This window comes from Aspergillus thermomutatus, assembly GCF_002237265.1.
Source record: "Aspergillus thermomutatus strain HMR AF 39 chromosome Unknown NODE_42, whole genome shotgun sequence".
NCBI classification, from domain to species: domain Eukaryota; kingdom Fungi; phylum Ascomycota; class Eurotiomycetes; order Eurotiales; family Aspergillaceae; genus Aspergillus; species Aspergillus thermomutatus.
The window spans coordinates 73,108-88,429 of record NW_020798091.1 but is presented as its reverse complement, the minus strand read 5'-3'; the positions used below and the strand labels follow the sequence as shown (position 1 = coordinate 88,429).

General features: G+C 53.2%; 6 protein-coding genes across 6 annotated transcripts; 1 reads left to right on the top strand and 5 right to left on the bottom strand.

Moving 5' to 3' along the window:
* Positions 1–1,276: 1,276 nt before the first annotated feature.
* CDV56_107685 (putative MFS glucose transporter) lies at positions 1,277–3,138 on the bottom strand (the record flags this gene model as incomplete). Its single annotated transcript, XM_026761304.1, has 7 exons — positions 1,277–1,663; positions 1,710–2,000; positions 2,054–2,580; positions 2,639–2,825; positions 2,882–2,957; positions 3,013–3,064; positions 3,114–3,138. 7 exons carry the CDS (start codon positions 3,136–3,138, stop codon positions 1,277–1,279), a joined length of 1,545 nt encoding a protein of 514 aa, XP_026616420.1.
* A 1,134-nt stretch (positions 3,139–4,272) lies between these two features.
* Positions 4,273–5,115, bottom strand: CDV56_107600 (NAD-dependent epimerase/dehydratase family protein; the record flags this gene model as incomplete). The annotated part of the gene is made up of 1 exon (XM_026761219.1): positions 4,273–5,115. The coding sequence occupies one exon, from the start codon at positions 5,113–5,115 to the stop codon at positions 4,273–4,275; it is 843 nt and encodes a 280-aa protein (XP_026616419.1).
* Positions 5,116–6,106: 991 nt separating this feature from the next.
* On the top strand, positions 6,107–7,442 carry CDV56_107504 (dihydroorotase; the record flags this gene model as incomplete). The annotated part of the gene is made up of 6 exons (XM_026761123.1): positions 6,107–6,241; positions 6,295–6,372; positions 6,428–6,524; positions 6,572–6,844; positions 6,892–7,033; positions 7,082–7,442. The coding sequence occupies 6 exons, from the start codon at positions 6,107–6,109 to the stop codon at positions 7,440–7,442; spliced, it is 1,086 nt and encodes a 361-aa protein (XP_026616418.1).
* A 304-nt stretch (positions 7,443–7,746) lies between these two features.
* CDV56_107413 (putative amino acid permease) lies at positions 7,747–9,507 on the bottom strand (the record flags this gene model as incomplete). The annotated part of the gene is made up of 3 exons (XM_026761032.1): positions 7,747–8,593; positions 8,648–8,847; positions 8,950–9,507. The coding sequence occupies 3 exons, from the start codon at positions 9,505–9,507 to the stop codon at positions 7,747–7,749; spliced, it is 1,605 nt and encodes a 534-aa protein (XP_026616417.1).
* Positions 9,508–10,611: 1,104 nt separating this feature from the next.
* Positions 10,612–11,591, bottom strand: CDV56_107315 (uncharacterized protein; the record flags this gene model as incomplete). The annotated part of the gene is made up of 2 exons (XM_026760934.1): positions 10,612–11,104; positions 11,167–11,591. 2 exons carry the CDS (start codon positions 11,589–11,591, stop codon positions 10,612–10,614), a joined length of 918 nt encoding a protein of 305 aa, XP_026616416.1.
* Positions 11,592–12,424: 833 nt separating this feature from the next.
* Positions 12,425–14,206, bottom strand: CDV56_107193 (putative rhamnogalacturonase; the record flags this gene model as incomplete). Its single annotated transcript, XM_026760812.1, has 3 exons — positions 12,425–13,312; positions 13,364–13,953; positions 14,005–14,206. 3 exons carry the CDS (start codon positions 14,204–14,206, stop codon positions 12,425–12,427), a joined length of 1,680 nt encoding a protein of 559 aa, XP_026616415.1.
* Between the last annotated feature and the right edge of the window lie 1,116 nt (positions 14,207–15,322).

The window sequence follows — 15,322 nt, the reverse complement described above, 5'->3', positions numbered from 1 at the left end:
CGGATTGGGCTGAAAAGAAGCGCTAACATCGGGCAATTTTTGAAGCTGAAACAAATTCTCCGCCACGGCGCTTTTCTTGATCCTTCATTTATGCTCATGATTATGGATGGATTGATTCTTTTATAATCCTCGCGTATGTATCTACTCTACGACCTATGAAAAGGACAAAGAAATCTAAAGGACCAACATCCCAGCCCTGAATCCCTGATCATAAAGCGTGACTGCGTCCCCTCCCAGCAGGTGCTCATCTTCTTTGTGACTCCTCCATTCCCTGCCACCGACTCCTCGTCTTTGACCACAGCTTTCATTGATCTATCATACGAGTAACGCCTGCAGACCCATCATCTCATCCTGTGCTAGGGTCCAGTCTGTAGCCATGACCTCCTTAATCTTCTCATCGTGAGTCTACGACCAAAGGATCTCGCACACTACTTCATGAAAGACTATGTCCCTTTTCAGGTTCGCAACACAAACATCAGCGCCTTGACTGAGCAGGAACTTGGATGCCTGAACCTAGTAAATATTCCCCACCAGGATGTGAAAAGCTATGTCCTGTATTTATTAGCATGGTTAATAGTAGCACCCTGCTAGGAAGTAAGCACTGTTAATAGACCTGCAGTGCACAGAGCAGTAAGTAAATGTAAGCAATTGGTTTGTCATTACCATCTAAGACACTTGCATCAGCCTCATGCTATAATCAGGTTCTTACTAGAGCCTAATGTAGAGGTGTCGTTCCGTCTATATCCTGGACATTCATGGACTAGGGTACAGGGATGACGCTATTATAGGAGGAGACTAGGTCTGTGATATCACTCTAGGAGGAAGCGGAAGGTATCAGAGCTCCCGTGCGTAGTGCATGTCAAGGAGGATGATCCCTGGTGATGTGGCAGGCATTAGAGTGACAGGTGTGGAATCACTATATGCCATTTTTGATTCATGTCATTTGTGGAGTGGGAGTGATATGGGGGGTATAATATTCTATATTAACAAAGAGAGGATGGGGAGGGAAGAAGTGGGATATAGGCCCAACACTATTCAAGGGACTAAGGTTATGCTGATAGATGCAGGCTGGGCTTCTGAATGACCATCTAGCATAACATGCCTTTCAAGAACCTCTATAGCTCCCTAATATCACTAGTTAATGCAGGTGCATGGGCTGGAGGGCATGAGGTTATACTAAGTTACAGAATGGTCTGCAATGGCAGCATGGCTTCTAGAAGTATCTAGGAGAACAAGTCATGATCGAGGGTTATGTCGCGGTCAGAAACACAGCAGTTTAAACCACCTCAGCATGCACAGAAGTATTCGCAGGCTTCTCTTCCTCCGCCACACTCTGCTGGCGATGCTTCTCAATCTCCTCGCCAAACTTATCATGAACCTTGTGCGACTGCCACGCCTTGACGTTCGAATCAAACATCATATCAATCTCTTCTAGTGATCGCCGCGATGTCTCGGGGTACATGAAGAACACATGGAAGGTCATGACGGTGCAGAAGACGCCGAAGATGATGTACGTCTTCCACTTGATGTTGGTGAAGGCGGGAGCGACGAAATAGGCGAGCGCAAAGTTGAAGATCCAGTTGCCGGCCGCGGAGAGACCGACGCCCTTGGCACGGTATTTGAGAGGGAACACTTCAGAGGCGTAGATCCATGCGGCAGGCGCCTGCTTCCGTTAGTGTGGTTCGGTTTTAAAGTGATGAGACACTCACCCAGGTCAGGCCATAAACGCCGACAAAGATATAGGAACAGGCAATGACGCCCTTGCCGGCCGCGCCCTTGATCTCCCAGCGCAGGTTCTTGTTGCCGTCAATCTCGTCCACCGGGTTGCCGTAAGTGGCCATGATACCGGCAATGGCATAATGCAGTGCCATGCAGATGATAGAGCCGGAGAGCAGCAGCAGTCGACGGCCGATACGGTCAATGTATGGCAGAATGATGCCGGTGGTGACGAGGAAGATGACATACTGAATGGCCGACGAGTAGAGGACGGTGTCACCGGGCTAGAATATATGTCAGCCGACCTCCATCAATGTCCACAAACAAGGAAAATTACCATATTGGCCATCTGGAAGATATAAACCACATAGTACATGGCCACGTTTCCACCGAGAAGCTGCTGCCACACCTGGACGCTGACACCGCACATGGTACGTTTCCAGACGCGCGGACCAAACAGCGCGAAGAAGGAAACATCCTTAGCCTCCCGTGCGACCCGCACGGCTTCCTGGACTTCCTCCCACTCGACCTGCACTTCGGGATGGTTGCGGTCGCCGTGCCCATGCAGCAAGGCCAGCGTATCCAGACTTTCCTCCCAGCGCTCCTTGCTGGCCAGCCAGCGGGGCGATTCAGGAAAGAAGAGCAGTGCGACCGCCAGGATGAGACCGGGAACGGCTTGGACACCCCAGGCAATGCGGAAAGCAGCAGGAGAGTGTACGGTCTCGGAGCAACCGTAGGAGATCAGGTACATAATGAGGATACCCCATTCGATGGCCCACTGCTGGATGCCGACGATTCGGCCACGGATACGGGCGGGAGCAAGTTCGGCGAGGTAGACGCAGACCTGAGACGAGGTGATGCCGACTATCGGTCCCTGGTGAGTATCTGGCGAGTATTATTGAATAGGAGGCGGGAAAAATACCTGAAAGACCACTGACGACACGACCGGCGACTAGGTGTGCCACATTCTGTGCGCTACATTGGATGGCGGCCCCGATGATCCAGATGATCGAGGCGACGATGAGGGATAGACGACGTCCAATGCGGTCGGAGATGAAACCAGCTGCAATGGCACCGGCGAAGGATCCAGCAGACATGGAGGCAGTGATCTATCCCGGGAGTATGTCAGGTTTTTTTCCCGAGAAGCGGACAGGGCTTGACATACGCCTCCTTGCAAGTTCGAGTCCGGAGAGTTAAAGTAGTCGAGGTACTGGTCTGTGCCTATCCACGCGCTCATGGAGCTATTGAGGAATCAGCTAAAGCCATATGCACAGCACAGCACATCTTGGGACCTACCTGACATCGAACCCGAATAGGGCACCACCGATGGTGCCAAAGGCGGCGAGGACTATCATCCAGTCAGTAGTTGAGCATGATTGACGAGTCCAAGGGCGTACCATATATGTTGGAAATCCGATACATCGTGCCAGAAATAAGTGCCACTGATCTGATGAAGCCGTCAAACTCATATCGGCTCCGAGTGCACCTGGCTGGTTATATACCAGTCTCGTCAGGCCTTGACGACGGCATCTCCAGGCCTGGTTCCACCCGAAGTCCGGGGATGGTGCCAGAATCACAGGGGTAAGAGAAACACACGCCTTGGCCCGGCCGAGCAAAACACCCCGCAAGAGGTAATGATCGGCCAATCTGTAGGAAAGCCGGGAATGGGGGAGGTCTGGAGGGCAGCGGAGAGTCCGGGGACAGGCCCTGGAGACTCGAAGAGAACCAAACGGACAAATCACCGGCTCTGGGGAGAGGGAAAAGAGAGGGAAAAGAGAGGGAAAAGAGAGGGAAAAGAGAGGGAAAAGAGAGGGAAAAGAGAGGGAAAAGAGAGGGAAAAGAGAGGGAAAAGAGAGGAAAAGAGAGGGAAAAGAGAGGAAAAGAGAGGCCTAAGTGCGTCACCGGTGGAGTATCGTAGCAGTGGCCATCCAGTCGGTTGTTTCGACGACGGAGATTTTCCCTCTTTGTCGCTCGGCTGGAGGAATTTAACCGACTAAAGTTCTCTTCTGAGCATTTATCTACACCTCATGTTCCAAGGAGAGTTGACCGTTCCATCAAGACATCAACTAACCGAGAGGTTTGCTATCATAGTATCAAGGGTATTATCCGGGGTAGAATGCGTCTGAGGTACCTTACCTGCCATTGTTCCTTGAGACTTTATGCTTGGCTTTCCTTTGATCATTCTTTCTCGAACTACGGGATATCAACCTGGATTTCTCGGGAGTCAGTAGTAGCATGATAACATCGGGACGATCTCTCAACTCGGTCGGGATGGCGCTGCAATTTCGACGGCGGCCAGCTAAAGACGCCACCGACGACAGATTCCAGAGCCAAGACCTATTGTTGAGGTCTTTTTCCCGGTTAGTCTGATATGTGACGGTGACTCTAAGACCGAAGAAGCAGCGGTTTCGTATAAGAATTACAAGTCGCTATAAGTGCTCTTGCTCTGAAAGATAATGGAGGAAGTGACTCATATAAACAGCTTTGAATGAAGTGTCCGAATCATATTCTCTATTGGTCTATCACATCTATCTCCCTGAATGCTTGCTGCCAATGCTATTCCTTCTCAAAATGCACCCATCCCATCAGTCGCTCCGCCTTCTCTGTTGTCCAGAATCCTTGGTTACCCGACATGTCAGCCCGGATCTCAGCGTCAGGAAAGTACTTTCGCGCCAGCTCCTCTGACGGTATGTCCTGCGTGGTCGTCGGAGCAACAATATTGAAAATCTCGCACCCCTCCCAATTGTCGCATTTCTCCACGGCCAGCAGGCACGCCCGCGCGGTAGCCACCGGATTCACCCACCCCCAGAGCTGCTTCACCCCAGCATGCTCCCAGTCATTCTGGTGGACCTTTTGGACCCTTTCCAGGGGCGACACCTCGTGGATCCGCAGACAGGCGATCTTCATCCCGCGGAACCACTCGGCGAAGGCTTGGCCCTGGATCTCCGCTTCTCGTTTCGCGAGGGCATACGAGTCCGTGGGATGTGGTGGGGCTTCTTCGTCCAGAGGGAAGTAGTCGAAGTGTAATGGTTGGTTGGAAAAAGCAAGACCGATGGCGTTGACCGACGAGGCGTAGCAGAAGCGCTGGATCCCGACCTCCGCGGCGGCCCGGAAGCCGTTGAACGCGGAGTCAACGTTGTTGTTGTGGACGAGGTAATCGTCCTTGTTGACAGGATTGGGGATTGCGGCGAGGTGAATGACTGCGTCACAGTCCCTGAAGGCGTCGACGGTTTGCCTGTAGCTCTGTGCCACGTCGGCCGTGCGCATTTCGGTGTTGGGCACGTCACCAGGGGGCTGCTCGGTCCGGTTGATCTGGACAGTGTGGTGTCCTGCTTCCGCGCACACCTTGACCAGGACGCGTCCTACGCTCCCACGGGCTCCAGTGATAGCTATCTTCATTTTGGGCCGGTCAATGCAGTGTGAGCAGAGGGTAGGTTGAGGTGTTCGGCGGCTTATTGCAATGGGATCGACGACCCCAACGAGGCAGGTGGTGACATGAGAAGAAAAGATCAAAAGGATCCTCATGGTCGCATGATATGGTACGATGGAGAGAACATCGCATTCCTGACGTCAGGGACCTCACATCACCATGGGGTCAGTTGAGGATTAACGCCAGCCTGTAGTCTGACGATGCATAGTCGGGGAACCTTTGGGGACAATTTTTTTGCACGCAAGCACGCATGAGTACATGATAGGATGTTTCGCACAGAGATGTGTGCTTCCCATGCTCTTCAAATGTTCCTTGACCGTCGAATTGAGGAGAGTTAGATGAGGCCTCATACACTTCCTCGGACCTTGGTTCCGCACCAATGGATATAGGCAAAGGTAGGTATCAAGATGCGCAAAATAACTTTCTCACCAGCAAGGACATATACAAGAAGGAAGAGAAGCCAAAATACTTCTGCAAGATGAAGAGAACAAGAGAGACTGCGAGCGTTAGAACAGTCGAAGCTGATATGGCAGCAACCTTAGGCATCAATTTGCCTATTCGAGTCTAGTGAGCAGATAACGAATCCGATAAACAATCCAAGCACGTGACTGCTTTTCCCAAATTTTCTCATTTGGTTCAACCGAGCAAGAGAAGCTAATCCGTCATTTCCGGTTAGGAAAATAATCCAGAAGAACCTGTCCTAGAGGCAAGCTGTAGACTCCCTTACAAGATCCCAGAATACCGTATGTCCTTTAAAAGAGAAATGCGGAGGACCCGCCAGCGAGGGGCAGCCCGGGGCTCACGTGACACAATGTGCGGGATCCTCGCTTATTGGAGATTTGCATGACGGCGTGCTCGAGGATCATGCAGGCTTTACGGCGAGCATTCCCTGCGACAAGAGGATCATCCTTGTTGACTCCGGCTGGCAAAAGAAGTGCATCCTCGACAACACTCGGCAAAATGATCCTGAAAGAGACGACCCGTCTGGAGCTGCCGGCGGCGGCCGACATGCACGTCCACCTTCGCCAAGGCAAGATGATGGAATTGGTTGTGCCGCAGATTCGGAAAGGAGGCGTCGATACAGTCTTTGTTATGGTCAGTACATTGCGTTTCTGTAGGCTATGGCTATCGTGGTTGACTCCGACCAGCCCAACCTGGTCCCTCCCATCACCAGCGTTGCCCAGGCGCTGGAGTACAAGGCCCAGTTGCAGGCCATTGAGCCGAAGGTGAACTATCTCATGTCGCTGTATTTGAATATATGTCTCTCTTGCCGAGTCACAGATGCCTCTACTGACTGTTCCTCACCAATCCGTTACCCCCGAAACCATCCGAGAAGCGGCCGCGGCCGGTATCACCGGCGTCAAGGTGTATCCTCAGGGTAGGCCAGCCCACGCCTCCCTCCGTTTACATGTTGATTGAATCCAGGCGTCACCACAAACTCCGCCGCCGGTGTGCGGGATTACGACGAATTCTTCCCCGTCTTCGCGGAGATGGAGAAGCACGACATGGTCCTCAACCTGCACGGCGAGGTTCCCGGCTCGCCCGGCTCGGACATCAACGACATGAACGCCGAGGAGAAGTTCCTCCCCACCCTCAAGATGCTCAATGACAAGTTCCCCGATCTGCGCATCATCCTGGAGCACTGCAGCACCGAGGCTGCGCTGGAGGCTGTCCGCTCCTGCTCCGCCTCTGTGGCGGGTATGTCCTGCCTCTCTGCTTTGCATGCGTGCTACTGACCTGCACAGCGACCATCACCGCCCACCACCTCTACCTCACCCACCACAGCTGCGAGAACCCGCTGGCCTTCTGCAAGCCCCTCCCCAAGACCTCCAAGGACCGCGATGCTCTCATCCGCGCGGTGTGCAGCGGCGATCCCAAGTTCTTCTTGTAGGCCCCTTTCCCCGGTCAAATGAATATGTGACTGATATCATTCAGTGGAAGCGACAGCGCCCCCCACCCGCGTGTCGCCAAGCAAGGCGGCGCCGAGGGAACGGCCAAACCGCCTGCTGGCGTGTTTACTCAGCCCTGTGTTGTGCAGTATGTTCTCCTGGCGCTGGAGGAGGGCGTCGAACGGGGTGTCATCGCCGACGAGGATATCACCCAGGCGAAGCTGGAGAATTTCCTCAGTGTGTACGGACGCAAGTTTTACAAGTTGCCCGAGGCGAAAGAGCGAATCGTGCTCGAGCGGAAGGGGGACGTCATCCCTGAGAGTGTGAAGAGCGAGGATGGAAGTGTGGAGGTGGCCTTGTCCAGGGGGGGAGATGCTGTGTTTAGTCTGACGTGGAAGAGCTCATAGTGGTCATCTCTTCGAAGTGAAAATACTGAAAGATTGCTTGAGATGGAGGGTTACAGATAACTACAGGTACTCTGACCGACTACATACATATCGAGGTCATCAAGCCTCTATACCAGGAGTTACAGCCATCAGAAGTGCGCACCCGCGGGAAGGTGTTGTCCGTTGACGATGGGCTCTGAGCTGCTAGAAACCACTGTGAGCTATTGACAGAGGCTAATTTATGAATTTTGCGGAGGTGTTCTCATGAATGGAAATTCAAGTATATACAATACACGGAGAATCAGGTACAATTCCGCCAGCGAACTTACCCAGTCTTTGCGGGCATTTCGGGGAAATCAGCCACCACACCATCGATACCCTCCTTGGGGGGTCCGGCATAGTTGCGGTAACCCCAGACCCAGTACCAGAGAGCCGCAATAGCCGTAAATCCAACGAAGACGACACAGGCGTAGTTCATGGTCTCGAGGGTGACGACCTTGTAGGAGGGCATGCAGAACAGAGGGATGGCCAGAAGACTCCATGCTGTAGGCCCGTCAGTAGTCGGTTTCCGACCGGATGCGAGCGACTTACCCAGCGCAACCACATTGCAGATGCTGCCGATGATCCCCATGTTGAACCTGGCATTGGTGATATCCGCGCGACGACGGAAGAAGAACGAGACCCCGATGGGACAAGCGTAGCTGAGAGTCAGGAAAATGACACCGACCCCGGAGAAGGCGTTGAACGCGGCGGTCGAGCCAAAGTAGATTGCACCCAGCGCGATCTCGACCCCCATCCCCAGCATCATCGCGTTGAGGGGAATGTCCAAGGTGGTGTTGACGGTCTTCCACAACTTGGAGCCGGGAATGCCGCCGTCACGCGCAAACGCCCAGGTGCAGCGGGAGGCGGCCGTCACACAACCCACACCGCAAATGATGCCGAGAATGAAGAGAGGGAGCAGCAACAGAAACGCTCCGGTCGAGCTGCCGAGGGCATCTTTCAGGATCACGGGGGTGGGCTGACCGGAGGCCAGGTTCACCAGCATGGTGATATCGGGCAGGACAAAGGTCAGGGGCAGCAAGAAGCCCAAACCGGCGACGAAGTTCAGGACGATAGTCCACACCATGGCTTTGGGCACCTGAACGGCAGGCTCGCGGACTTCCTCGCACATGCTATGGGATATTAACGATTGAGGTCGTGTTGCGACTAAAGTCAGAGAGACTCACGAGATGATCATGCCAGTGGCCGAGGTGGCGTATGCGGCCTGCAACAAACCGATACAGAAAGACCAGCCGGCGGGCCAGCCGGACTGGGGCTCGAAGTCGGTGAAGACCCACTTACCAGAGTGTCTGCCATGTTTGGCAACAACGAGGACGCTGACGATCAGGGCAATCAGGCCGATCAGGGTCAAGAAGATGGCAGAAGTCTAGATGGACAGGGACCAAGGCATGAGAACGGCGCATTGGGAGTCAAAATAACGAAGGAGATGGAGATTTGTTCTAATCGCGAACGAAGATGGAAAACATACCTCCAAAAGGGGGAGCCATTTGTTGCCTAGGGAAGAGATCGCATGGGTCAACAGGGTGATGGCGAGGAAGATGAGGTAGATCTGGTAGGTCTGCAGGCCATCTACAATACCGACACCGGGCGAGGATTCGAAGACGTTGAGACAGGCGACGAAGAACAGGGCGGTGCCGAAGTTTACAGCCAGGGTGATGGTGATGTTGCCGAGGACGTAGGACCACCCGCAGATCCAGGCGGCGGCGCGGCGGCACCAGGGGGGCGAGAGGGCAAAGGTTTGGTAGTAGACGCCTCCGGCAGTGGGATAGACGGAGGTGATCTCGGCCAGCGAGATGGCTACACACAGGATAATGAGGGAGACGATGATCCAGCCCCAGACGATGTTGGAGGGGCCTCCTCCGGCGAGCGGGTAGAACAAGGTGGTAGCCAGACCGTAGGGGACGGAGGACAGGATAAAGCACATAAAGGCGACCTGCAGGACTGAACGGTTGCGGGAGAGTTCTGGAGTATACCCCAGATGCTCTAGGACGGCGTCTGCCGAGGATTTGTCGGTGCCATGCTCCATGATGGTGTGGTGGAGGTGGAGGAGGACGGAGGGGTTCCGGAAAAAGGGCTTTGTCGCGTGGGGAAGGATACAAGGTGGACGATGGGAGGAACGGCGATGGCGATGGAAGATAAAGATGGGTATGCGTCAGAGAAGCATACTCATACAAGGATCCGGGCTGGGTCAGACTGCGTTGGGCCTTGAGCTGAAGGAAAGGATCGTGAGCTGCGATGGACAGAGGGCGATGTTGATGGTTATTAAAGGATAAGGGAAAAAAATTTGGAGGAAGCCAAAAGCAAAAGCAAAACTGCAAGATTTAGACTATGCCCACGTGAGAAATGGTGCAGTTCCGTCTTTCTCGAAAACACTTAGGACTCTCAAGCAAGGATGCAGCGGGGCATGATTCGGACTAGAGAAGAGGGGAGATATGATTGGATTCAGCGACAGCCGGCGAAACGAAACAAAAGGGATTGAATGACGACGGTGGAACACCTCGTTTAATTGCCTCGAGGCCATTTGCTGCAGTCAGGGCTGGAGTTCCACCAGACGGGGGCTTGGGCTTGGAGGATCCACCGCAGTGACAGACAGTCTGGAGATCTCCGGGTTGCTTGCTTGCTTGCTTGCTTGCTTGCAGTGCAGATAAGATTGCCTATTAGAGGAAAGATTTGACATTTGACTGTGGAGTTTAAAGAGAAAGTACATCTATCTACTCCGTATCAGTTACGCCGATGTAGTTAGTAGTACGGATATAGGACAGACTGGACGATTTTGCCTGTTTGGGAATGCCAGGGAGGACGATAAGCAGGCTGGGAATAGAGTTTGCCACGGCCACAGAAGACCAACAGTTATCTAACCTCTTAGTATTCTCTATCCGCTAACTACCAGGAACTAAAGACTACGGAGATGACGTCGCAGCGGAAAAAGTCTGCTGTTGGTACCGTTCGTATTCAGCCACTCATATCGCAGCATCAGGAACAGACTTTACGCCACAGTAAGAGGTAAGCCGAGGAGGATTAATCAAGGTTTCTCTAGGTAAGGAGGAGGCCGAAGAGGAATCGATTCCTCCACCGCGTCTACTGATTAGTACCACACATCTAGTTATCTGAGCCATATTAACTGGCCCCATTACAAGACCACTACAATAGCAAGAATCAGCAGTGTCATCCACTTCTCCACATGCATTCGGATCCTCTCTCCTGTGCCTGTTTGAGCGGGTGCATTGGCCCCCGTTCCAGAGGCACTGGTGGCAGCGCTGACTCCAGTACTCTTCACCATACCTGAACCAGCCGCGGTCGAGTTCGTTGTTGACTGTTTCTCCACTGCCTTCTTCGAAATCCCGGTATTGAACAATGGCAGTGTATCGTTCTTGGTCCAGCCGCACTTCTCGACCGTCCCCCAACCGTCCGACCAATCTTGCGTATCGTCAATGAGCACGCTGCTGGAAACCAATTCCAAGCGATTACCCTCGTCGTCCATGCTATTCATATGAACACCAAACTGGTAGTCGTCATAGGGATATTCATGTGCGACCCAGAAATAGGCCAGCGCGCAGGTCCAGTCGCAGTCGCATTCCGGGTAGTAAACGCCGCTCTGGCCGATATAGCAGTATGATCCGTCACTAATCCAACAAGAACATGTCAGTACCGTACCCGTCCACACTGGAGATGATCAGCTACGTACTCGTCCTTGGTGCAGGATCTCATCAGGGTATATTGCAGGATGTGTCCCACCGTCACCACCGGCACGAACACCTTCACACCGAAATCGTCCCAGCCCTTGGCCTTTAATGCGGCGTCGCTGGCCTTGTTGCAGGTCTTCTCGACATTCGCGACATACTCCGACAGAGACGACTGGCAGGTGGCCGTGCAGGCGCGGTCAAACATGGCCGAGTCGTAGTCGGGCAGCCACCACCGGTCTTCCTTGGCCACGGCCAGTGCGAGCAGAAAGTCATCGCAGTCGATCTCCGCGCTGTATGCGTCCTTGCATTCTTGCGAGGTGGTGCTGGCCAGGCTGGCGGTCGTGTAGTTCCAGTACTTGGTGGGGGTATTCAGGCTGAAAGTCCAGACGGGGACAATCGCCAAAAGGAGTGGAAGTAGGGGGTGCATTTCAAGGCTATCATTCACTGATCATCAGAAGGAGTGACAGATTGAAAGAGTGACTTGGTTGAACTGAAGGACAGTGACTACATCAACCTGGGCCCGGACTTGATGGTGGCCAGGTCGGCAACAACCAGGGGCACTTGTCGTCCTTTATGGCCAGGGCAGGTTACATTCTGACAACAAGACTTGTTGATGACTCGTTGTCGCTCGAGAAGCGATTGAACTAGGTCAGGGTCCGCTGGCTCGGCATGAACTGGTGGCTTTTTAGCGATTGAAGCCATCCATGTAGTCACCTTACACTGCATTTCACGTAGAAGACGTACACTGATATAGCAATTTCGAGCAATGTGGAATGACTCTACTTTCAACATCGCAGTCTCCTCAAACAACCGACGTCAACAGCAAAGGATCAACAGCAGATCGCTTGAGCCAACTGATGCTGTTGAGCTTGGATGAGTTGCCAAGAGACTCTCATCAAACTACCAAGTTACTAAAGGGCCAACTCTCAGGGTCCAGTGGGCCTAGGGCCTATCACAACCCCAGCATTCATAGTGTGTTTCCATAGTCTGTGGATGTCTCCCTTTCGTCCTCGCGTATTGCCCCTTTTGATTGAGCCGCAGTGTTCCTGTTTGTTCCGACGAATCATGGCCCTCTGCACATTCTTGACCTTGAGAACTCTCTTTGTGGCCTCTGCTGAGGCTTTTCTTGGCTCATCTTGTCGCCAAGATAGTTGCCTATTCTACGGAGTAGATAGATTTGAATGGGCGACTTTATAGATATAGAATCAAGTGTACAACACAAATTGTATTGCTAATCTCAGACTCTCTTGGAATGATATACTACAAATACTCCAGGATAATGCTATCCCACATGAAGCCATGCCACCTGCTGGCCTTGCTTACGGCAAAGTCGATCGAGTTCCAGCCAGGCTGCAGCTTCCCCTCGGGAATCTCAAACTGGAACAGCCGCCACTCACCGGCGGTCGTGGCCGAGCGATACAGACAGGGATCGTTCGGGAGAGTGGTCAGGTTGCCGATCGGACTGGTCGCATCGCCATTCAGGAGAATCGTCGAGGTGGTTCCCGACGAGTATCCGGCCAGAGAGACGGTCAGGAGAGCAGCCGAGCTCTTAGCCGCCTCGAACCTAATCGACCATGTTCCCAACGCGGCCTGTCCGAAGCACCAGTCCGAGGTCTTACTCTGGCCAATGGTGTAGGTCAGGTTCGCAGGGCAGTTGGCGACCAGCGCGTGCTGGTAAGCAGCGCCGCCGTACTGGAACCCCAGCGACTTGCGGTCAAAGTCGCCGACCTGGAAGATTCTCGTGCGCGAGGGGACCTCCCATCTGAGCGTGCCCAGCTTGGCCGTGTGCGACTTTCGCACCGTCACGTCGTTCTGCAGAAAGGACGAGGCGACGTCGGCGATCTGGCCGCCGTTGGACCACGCTTGCAGGCCGTAATCGCCAGTGCGCACGTTCTCAAAGGTGAACTGACCCTTGTTATCGGTCTGTCCGGTGTAGTAGTAGGTAGTGCCCATGTCCAGCGCCGTCTTGTTCGGGTTGTTGTCGCCCAGGAAGACGGACGCGCCTGCGGCTGGTCGGCCGTCGGAGAGAACCAGTCGTCCCGAGACGGAGCCACGAGACTGGTAGGCTTCGTCCTCGAACCATTTGTAGGGCCATGCCTTGAATTCCCTGGTCGCGCGGGCGGCGGCGTCGGTTTTCGATCCGTCGTTCTGGTCGACATGTCAGCCGCATCATCTGAGAAACTGACGAGAAAGACATACCAAGTACCACAGCCACGGGCCCCAGACCTTGCTGTCGGGGAAGACATCGCTGGACGAGACCATGAAATGTGTGCCGTGGATCATGTTCAGCTGCACCGCGTCGCCGGTCGAGCTCTCGCGATGCACCATGAGTTCCTGCTTGAGATGGTCCCCGTTGTAGTAGTCCTTGCCCGGATTAATGTACCACGAGCCAAACTCATCGCCATAGACACCGTAGAAGTCCTGGTCGCGGGTCCACGCGGTCCAGTCATACTTGGTGATGTAGGACCCGTCGGCCAGCTGCCATGTCTCGTCCTGGACCTTGGTGCCGCTGGCGATCTCGGCCAGCGTGGGAAGGGCGCCGTCCTTGATGTTTGTCCGTCCGTTGGGGAAGCTCGTGTTGTCCAGGCGCCACAGAGTCCGGAACTCACCCAACGTGGGGAGGGCATGGTTGACAAAGTACTGGTACGCGCCGACCAGGTCTTCGAAGATCACCCAGTGGAAGTCGCCCTCCTTGGCCGTGAATTGGATATCGAGAAAGTCTTGTCCGTTTGTTTTTCCTTTGCGATAGATTTCCGCCGAGGTCCAGTTCAGATCGGATTGCGCGCCGTCTAGTCTCGGTGTTGGTGGATGGTCAATTACAGTTGCGGAGCGTCACTCACTGTAGCTGACATAGTGTCCCACGGCATTCCCTACCAAATCCTTGCCTTTGTAGTAGAGCTTGACGCCGTACTGCTGTCCAATGGTGACATTCCACAGGTCGTTTCCGATGATATGAGTAGAATCGTCGACATTTTGCAGAAAGGGCCCCTTGGCGTGCACGCTGGCCGCCAAGGCCAGACTCACAAGGGATGAGAGTCGCATGGTAATCGATTCCTCCGCAGGGATGCAAGGATGATTCTATCCCTAAGAGCATCAGGTCAACAAGCTATTTGTACCCCGGATTTTCCCTGACACTCTGAACCGATCGGCCCCTTCTTTGGGATGCCATGTTGCTTTCGGGGGAAGATTACCACGAAATGCGGGGGGTGGGGGACCGAGGCGTCGATGCTGTATACGAATGGTGGAATTATTCCTCCATTTCCCCGGATTGCATCTTTGCCCTGAGTTTGAGGAGAGGGCATCATTAATTGGAAGAAACTCAAGGGAGCTGCTTCGGGGTATTTGAGAGCGTCGTTGCGCCAAAGAGGGGACACTTATCCCGAGCGAGTTGGAGCTGAAGCCATAAGAAGGGAATATTTCGATGAATTCCTCTCATAGCAACCAGACCACAGATAACTTTATTTCCTGTCGTGTTTCTGCGTTGTAGTGAGGACTGAGACTGAGACTATGGATGATATGCTCGATGTTGTCAACACGAGGAGTCTTATCCCTAAAATAGACTGCCTGCATAATACGAAGTATGTGCATACTGTCCCTTTATTGCTGGATGATCCTAGCTAGATGATCCGATTACATACGAGGAATCCTACGAATGGTATGGACAAGAGGTCCATCGCGTAAGGTTAAATAGAATAAGCGTTGATACCGATTCGACGGTCCACTTTGCCTTGCTGACTTGGTGGACTCCATACTACTACTGCTCTACCAGTGATATCGATCATATCGTCCATGATCCTATCGATTTCCTATCGATGATATGACTCCGTGTCTAACCGCTTAGACAGAAAGACTGAACGATAAGGGATACATCTACCAGTAGGGAAAGCAGTAGGTGTATATTATCCCTGATAAGACTCCGCTTCCAGGGGTCAAACTGTTAGACTCAACTTAACTTGAGCATTCGTTCCAGAGAAGGGGCCAATGCACACGTGGTATTCTATCCTTTTGCTTCGGAAATGCTGTCTCCACTGTAAATATTCTAGACTTGAGATGAACCGGATGTGGAATTGGATATCCAGTCATTGATGTTAGATTGTATGAGCAGTACATCTAGATCTGACAGTCTACGGAGTAGGATCAACGAAATGGTATTCGGGC